The following is a 7,417-nucleotide window of genomic DNA, read 5'->3' as shown; positions in this document are numbered from 1 at the left end:
TTTTAGGTTTCTTGAAGGCCTTTGAAAGAATTGAAAATTGTTCTGTGGCGAGTAGAGTCTATATATTTATTTATTATTTTTTTTTTAGAATGCAACTCCTATGGTCTGCCTGATTTCTCTGAGTGGCTTTAATGCATGTGTGTGTGTGTGTTTTTTAAGAATCTGTGGCTTTTAATTTTTCTGAGGCTTTCACTTCCGCTACCGCTACTGCTTCCGTTTCCGCCTTTTAACTTTCTTTCGGGTACGATCACAGCATTTACAATTCTAATGATATATACTTTTTTGTGTGAAAATGTGTGTGTATGTGGGTGTTATAGTTGTTGTTGTTTTTAATGGAAGATGTGCGGCCAACTCTTTTTTTTTTAAATTCGCACCAAAAATTCTATATTACTATATATATATTTAAATATCTTTACAGTATATATAAGACAAAAAAAAAAATTAAAATCAGATTTTTTCATTTCATTTGATTTTTAAATATATATATATATATTGTAAATCCTGTTTAATACTTTTGCAAATGCATTTCATCTGACATTTAAATACAAGTTTCAATTACATTTAATCATTTCGTTTTTCGGTTTTTTCGTTTTTTTTTTTTGAAAAAGCTGCCATTTTACTTGACTTTTGGTTTTTTTTTTTATCCTGCTACACACAACAACTAATCTTATAGGGTTTTCTTATTTAATAAAAAAGGTAATACAAAATATTTTAGTTTTATATATATTTTTGTTTTTTTTATTTATTATTTATTTAATTTCCATTACGATTATTTCGCTTTAGAATGGCTTGGCAATATATGCAAAGTTTGTGTGTGTGTAGGAAAGAAGGCATTGTTAGATTTCTATTCTGTTCTCTGTTATTAAATTGCATTTCCCATTAACATATTTATTAAATTCACTACAAATTTCCCTTTTTATTTTTGTTTTTACTCTAATGTATATAAAATATGCTTGAAATGAAGAAAACTAATTCAGAGAAATTGAGAAATTAGTTCAACAGCATTAAGAATTTATTTTTCTGCAGTTTCTGGAAGAGATTGTGGGTGGCGGATGATTCTACAAAAAAAACGATGTGTTTTCTCCTCTGGTCTATTTTTGTATGCAACAACATTGAACAATGCTTAAATCTGAATTTCTTTTGCTTCATATATATATATATATTATATTATATATATTGTTAGGTTGATTTTTCAAGACATATTCTAATATAAGTTATGTAACTAGTTGGCTGCTGCTGTTGAATTTTTCTAGGAAAATTGCAGCTGATTTTGTATTTGTTATTGCTGAGCTGTAGAGAAATGCACAAAAATTTTGGGGCTCGTCCTTCCGTTGACTTTTCACTTAACTTTCCCGCGTCGTTCCACCGGACGGTTTTCATTAAATTATTTTCTGCCGATCCCATCCATCCAAGTTCGTTGTACTTTCGCCTATATAACCTTTCATGGGAGGGGGAAAAGAGGGCCAATAATTTTCTTTGATTTTGACTTGCTTTGTTTTGCTCCGGTTATCGTTTTTCTTCTCTCTTTATTTTTTAGCTAATTGGTTTTTTATTTAGTTTAAATTTAATTTAAATAATATTTATATATATATTAATATATAAATACATATATAGATGTTTTTGCTATACAATCTATAGCTGGGTATGTAATAATATTAAAAAAAAAAATATATATATATATATAATAGATTAACGTAAATTGGTTACTTATATTCTCTAGTTCTTCCATCTTTATCATCTTGCGGAATCTATCTGTGCTCCCTATTGTTTCTCTCATATACATATATATTTATATATATATATATATATATATATATATTATCATATATCATATATCATATCAGGACGAACATCTAGTACAAAAAAGGTTACAAAGTTCAATTTGCAAATGTAAAAACGTAAAATTATTCTGTATACAATGGGTTTTGCATCTTTAGGTTGCATGTGTGTGTGTGTCTGTGTGGTTGAAGGGTTTCGAATCTACTCTGAATCGGGTTCCCGCTCATCGAATCCGGCCAAGTCCACGCTCTGCAACATACCCCTCGAATAGGCGTACTCAATTAGCGCCAGGTGGCAAAACACATACTGATCGGGCATTTGGATTGAGTAGGCGCGCTGCGAACGAATCTTCTCCACGGTTCCCCGTATATCCGCCGTGCCCACATCCTCCAGCCGCGATATGCAAATGTCCAGGGTGATGAATGTCCCTGTTGAAGGTACATTCGATAGTTAGTTTATGGTGTTTTTCATAAAAATATATATGGTGTATACACCCAACATACCTGTCCGTCCGATTCCAGCACTGCAGTGCACCACAATTGGAGGTCCTCGCGGATGACCCGTCCATGTGTCGCCTAGGGCGTGGACTAGTTCCGCCTGCTTGTCGCGTACCTTTTGCAGGAAATTCAGCATGGCCATGGCCGAGCTGGGAACACCATAGTCTGGCCAACTGGTGAACTGCCAATGCGAGACATTGCGAATTTCGTCAGTCTGAAATTAAATATCAAGAATTATTTCCCACCATTTCGGAATTGAAAATTCTACCATATTGTCTACCTTTATGTTTCTCAACTCCAGCGAGGCCACCGTGTAGTCCTCGTTGCATTCAACGGTAATGGTTCGCACATGGTAGTTGCCAAACTCTAAGGAACTATCTTCAGTCGGCTCCCAGTACTGGCCGCATTTAACACGTCCGCGCTCCATCACGCGCGTCGTCATAACTATAACTAAACAACGCTGCTCCCAGACCATGCGCCAAAAGTCCTGGGATGTCTTTGGTAATGGACCTGAAAGAGTTAAACATAAGGATGTTGCAATTAAATACTCTTCTATAAATTCTTAGTTATTTTTTTTTTTATTCATTTATTTATTCATGTTTAATGTTATTCTAACTATTATATTTTTTATTAACAATTTTTTACATATTTTTCATAGGATTCTGAGAAGACACTAAGAGTTTCTACAGCTTCAGCTTTTAATGGATTAAAAAATTCCGTGAAATCCTTGGAGATATAGACTACGGAATTATTAATAGTGCTATGTCATATATTTTAAGTACTCAGTAATTGTGTAATAGCATTTCCTAGTATGGTAATTTAGAATTTTCACAGTTATTTTAAGAAACCCCCTAGTTTTAAGCGTTTTCAGTATTCGTAAGAATGTCGCGGAAAGCCCCCATTGTAAATTCCCTTGCCCCAGATTACTTTTACATTTCATTTATTTTTTCAGGTAAGTCAAAATTGTAAAGGGCCCGGACGCCATTTTTTTTATTTTTAGTGTGGTTGATTTTGGGGAAAATACGGTCACACTAATTTTTTCACTTAATGCTACGGAAATGCGGTCATACTTTTTTGTTCTGAGAGCCTGGTCACACTAATTTTTGACCCATGAAAATTCGATCACACTAAAATACGGGCATACTTTTTTGTTCTGAGAGCCTGGTCACACTAATTTTTGACCCATGAAAATGCGACCACACTAAAATACGGTCATACTTTTTTGTTATGTAGACCTGGTCACACTAATTTTCGCCTCGCGAAAATACGGTCACACTAAAATACGGTCACACTAAATTTTGCGCCAAATAAAAACGAAAATACGGTCATACTTTTTTGTTATCTAGACCTGGTCACACTAATTTTCGACCCACGAAAATACGGTCACACTAATTAGTGTGACCAGGTCTACATAACAAAAAAGTATGACCGTATTTTCGTGGTATTGGTCGCAAAAATTTAGTGTGACCGTATTTTTTTTTAGTATGACCGTATTTTTGTGGGTCGGAAATTAGTGTGACCAGGCTCTCAGAACAAAAAAGTATGACCGTATTTTAGTGTGGTCGCATTTTCGTGGGTCGAAAATTAGTGTGACCAGGTTCTCAGAACAAAAAAAATCAACCACACAAAAAATAAAAAAATAGCGTCCGGGCCCTTACCTGTAAAAAAAATGCAACAAATCTTACAACTAAAAAACCTATTACAAAAAAATACTGGTTTAAAACGCGTTCATACAAAATACTGGGGAATCGACTTAAACTAGTATATTTGAATTTCCCCAGTATCTTATATTTACAATACGCTTTACGAAAAACGCTTATTAATAAATACTGGTAATTTCGAAACACGCTTAAAATATATTCCTGCAGTATTTTGAGGTTACGCCGAAATATTTTCGTATTATTTTTGTTTAACTGGGTACTTATTTTGGTTCTTCTCCTAAAAAATATTTTGGTTCTTCTTCTTTTTGGTTAGGAAAAAGTTTGTTTGTCCTAAAAAATTGGTATCAAATTATCAAATTATAGTATCAAATTATAAAATATTAATTCTTGAAATTTTGGAACATTTTGGGAAAATAAATATCCAAAAAAAAATAAGCTAAATCTACAGGTTAAGAAGAATTTCCTTTGAAAGCCTTTTACGTTTTGTCGCAATTAATTTCCCCAGTATTTTTTTTCTCCCGTCCATTTTAAATTTTAGTAGTTTCATTATTTTAACAGAAAAATACCTTGAGTTGAAATATAGGCATTCTTCTGTTTGTAGCCATCGACAAAATTCGCATTTATGTAATCCGACAGCTCCACGCCGTCTTCGTAAGCCAGCACCACTCGACTGTGATCATAGCAAAGGACATCTGTGTAGCGATTTTTGGTTAGATTCGTGCGCATCCTTTTTAAAGAAATATAATTACGATTAAGCATTATTTTAATAAATAATTAGTATAAATAAAAATAAATATTACCTCGCATGGGCAAAAGTGCCTTCGGGTGCCCGGTTTCGGATGTCTGTGTACTCCTTGATCAACCCATGGCGGCCGCGCTGCTTGACCATCTGAACAATCTGCTCGATGGGCTTAGGATCACCCTCCTGGCCGGCCAGACTGTCGTCGTCACTGAAGCCCGAAGAGGCACTGCTTGGAGGATTCTCTGACCAGAATTCGCCACCACCGTTCGTTGTGGTTGTTCCTGTTCCAGCACCAGCTGTAGCACCTGCACCAGCACCTGCTCTAACTATAACAGTTCCAAAACCTATAACAGTTTCAGTTCCTCCAGTGGTACCACCTCCAGCTGTTGTAGTGCTGCCGTCAGCACCACCACCACCACCACCACCGGGGCTTGTATTGAGCTTGAGGGAGTTGACTGTCGTTGTTGCAGTGGGGCCAGACGTATTGCTGCGGTGGCTGGGACTCAGTCCGTTGATTGTGATGTTCTCGTTGGGCTCCCCAGATCCAGTGGATTCGGCAGCGGCAACAGCTACTCCATCCTGCGTTCCAGTGGCAGGACTTACGCCATTCCGGATCGTTACTACGGTGGTGTTACTGGTGGCGGCGTTGGTGGTTGGTGTATTGTTGCTTTCTGTGATTATTGTAGTTCCTTCCACAGGTTCCACAGTGCCATTCGTGGTGGTGGTTGTGGTTGTGGTGGTGGTGGCCACTACTACTCCACTACCAGCCGATCCCACACCCACGATATTGGCCAGCAGCTCGTCCTCACGATTCGTCATCGATTGGCGGCAGCTGAGCAACCATGTGGCGTGATCGACCTCCAGCGTGCCACCCAGATGTATGGGCAGCGCTTTACGCGGCACGTGCAACGCCAACTGCGGCACGGATACAGTGAAGACTCGTTCGCGCAGCTTTTCGCGCACAAACAGCCGTAGGATTTTAAAGGGAGCCTTAAACCACAATGGTGCCGTCACAATGAGGACCTTTTTCAAACGCGCCGGATAAGCACCCTAAAAAAAAAACATAAAATAAAAATTAAAATTAAAAATATTTATTAGATTTAAGGTTTCTATGGGAAATGTTGAAAAAGCTGGAGAAAAGCCTAAAAAGCTGGAAAATTCTAACAATAAAGTCAAGTAACAAGTTCAAAGGAAACCCAGCTTTTGCTTTTCCCAGCTTTGTTAGAAATCTCTGAAAAGTAGGCAACATTTTTCACTTAAAAAGGAATTAAAATTATTTAAAATAGCTGTAGGATATATACAGGAAATTCCTATAATTTTCAATAAAGATGAAGCAACATAAAGGAATGTACATATATACATATGTAACCACCGAGCACTGATTAAACTGCGAAAACCAGGTAAACTACCTACCTACCTACCCACCTAGCACTGTTACTAAAAGGAAAATGCGACGATATACAACACTAGTGTATGTGCATGTGGAATGTTGGGCAAATGGGGGTCAGCAAATAGGGGTAACAGATAGAGAGAGAGAGAGAAAACTACTGGAGCAATGGTTGGGGGCTGGCTGGCAGGCAGCAGGCAGAAGCAGAAGCAACCTTCACCCAGTTGGGCAAATGTTGAACAAATTTTATTGCGAAATTCTCTGTCGATGGACGTGAAAAGCAACAAAAATAACAACAACAAACTTGGCTTCATTTAAAGGTAAATTTGCGAATTCTGAAAAGGGAAGAGATACGATAGAAAGAACGAGCAAGAGGGCTTGGAGAAGCTCTTTTGGAATATCTCATCCGTGTCATGATTATTTTAGTTTATTGGCCCCAAAAGGCCCCGACCCACCCCCCCCTCAAGATATCGAAATTAAGGTCAGAGAAACAGTTAGTTATTAAAAAAGTTACCAATACTATCATTTTTTTTCCCCTCACTGTAAAACCAATAAAAATGCAGTTGATGCACTTTAATTAAACGCACAACAACAATCACAATTCCCAACCGATACACAAACAAACACATACACACACACACACAAGCCTCTTCATGGAGAATTTAATTAAAAGTGTTTTTCGCAGTTCACCTAACAACAAAAATATTGTCGTTGGCGATTTTCGCCCCCCCCCTTTCCCCCTTTCCCCCTTGCTATCTCTTGCTTAATTTTCCCTCTGTTTTTTCCCCTCTTTTGTATCTCCTCGCTGGGGATCAATAAATACCTAAAAGCTAAAAACCCAATTGGCAATGGTTTTCAATTAAGTAGGTTTTTTTTTTTTTTTTAATTTTACGATTTTTTTGTGTTTTAATAAGAGAAACCCTAATTAAGTTATTGTTCTTTGACTGTCTATCGGGTTATCCGCAATTCAACCTATATTTTTCCCAGTATTTTTCGATTTTTATGGATTTTATTTTAAAATTTTAATAAATACTTCTCCCAATTTATACCCCCTATTTGTAGACTTTTATAGGCGTTTTATACTTTTAATAGTTATAATATAAATATATTGCTATAAATATAAACTAATACTGTGGAAATATCTCAAGAAAGGCTCAGGGGTCTTTCTTGAAAGAAATACAGGTTTATGTTAATACCTGTATATTATTTTTAACAAGAAACCCTATCTCATTTTTATAAAATCATGTCCATTTTTTAATTAAAATATTATTTAGAAGCCTAGGAGACTGTAGAAACTTTCAATATACAGGGAAAAGTAGTGCCTATCTGTCCGCTTTTGCTCGGAATGCAT

General features: G+C 36.4%; 1 protein-coding gene across 5 annotated transcripts in view; it reads right to left on the bottom strand.

The window, feature by feature from the left end:
• Positions 1 to 48: 48 nt before the first annotated feature.
• The window catches only part of Ptpmeg2 (Protein tyrosine phosphatase Meg2), a 42,672-nt gene continuing 35,303 nt past the window's right edge, over positions 49 to 7,417 (bottom strand). For all 5 annotated transcript variants that reach the window (XM_070276382.1, XM_017243232.3, XM_017243233.3 and 2 more), the window contains 5 exons: positions 4,738 to 5,729; positions 4,504 to 4,664; positions 2,557 to 2,786; positions 2,283 to 2,490; positions 49 to 2,207 (listed from right to left, as the gene is read on the bottom strand). In XM_070276382.1, coding sequence (XP_070132483.1) covers positions 1,981 to 2,207; positions 2,283 to 2,490; positions 2,557 to 2,786; positions 4,504 to 4,664; positions 4,738 to 5,729 — 1,818 coding nt within the window. In that variant the 3' untranslated portion in view covers positions 49 to 1,980. The remainder of the gene's footprint in view (positions 2,208 to 2,282; positions 2,491 to 2,556; positions 2,787 to 4,503; positions 4,665 to 4,737; positions 5,730 to 7,417) is intronic.

The sequence above is a fragment of the Drosophila bipectinata genome, chromosome XR (assembly GCF_030179905.1).
Source record: "Drosophila bipectinata strain 14024-0381.07 chromosome XR, DbipHiC1v2, whole genome shotgun sequence".
Taxonomy (NCBI): Eukaryota; Metazoa; Arthropoda; class Insecta; order Diptera; family Drosophilidae; genus Drosophila; species Drosophila bipectinata.
This window is presented reverse-complemented; position numbering and strand designations above follow the sequence as displayed.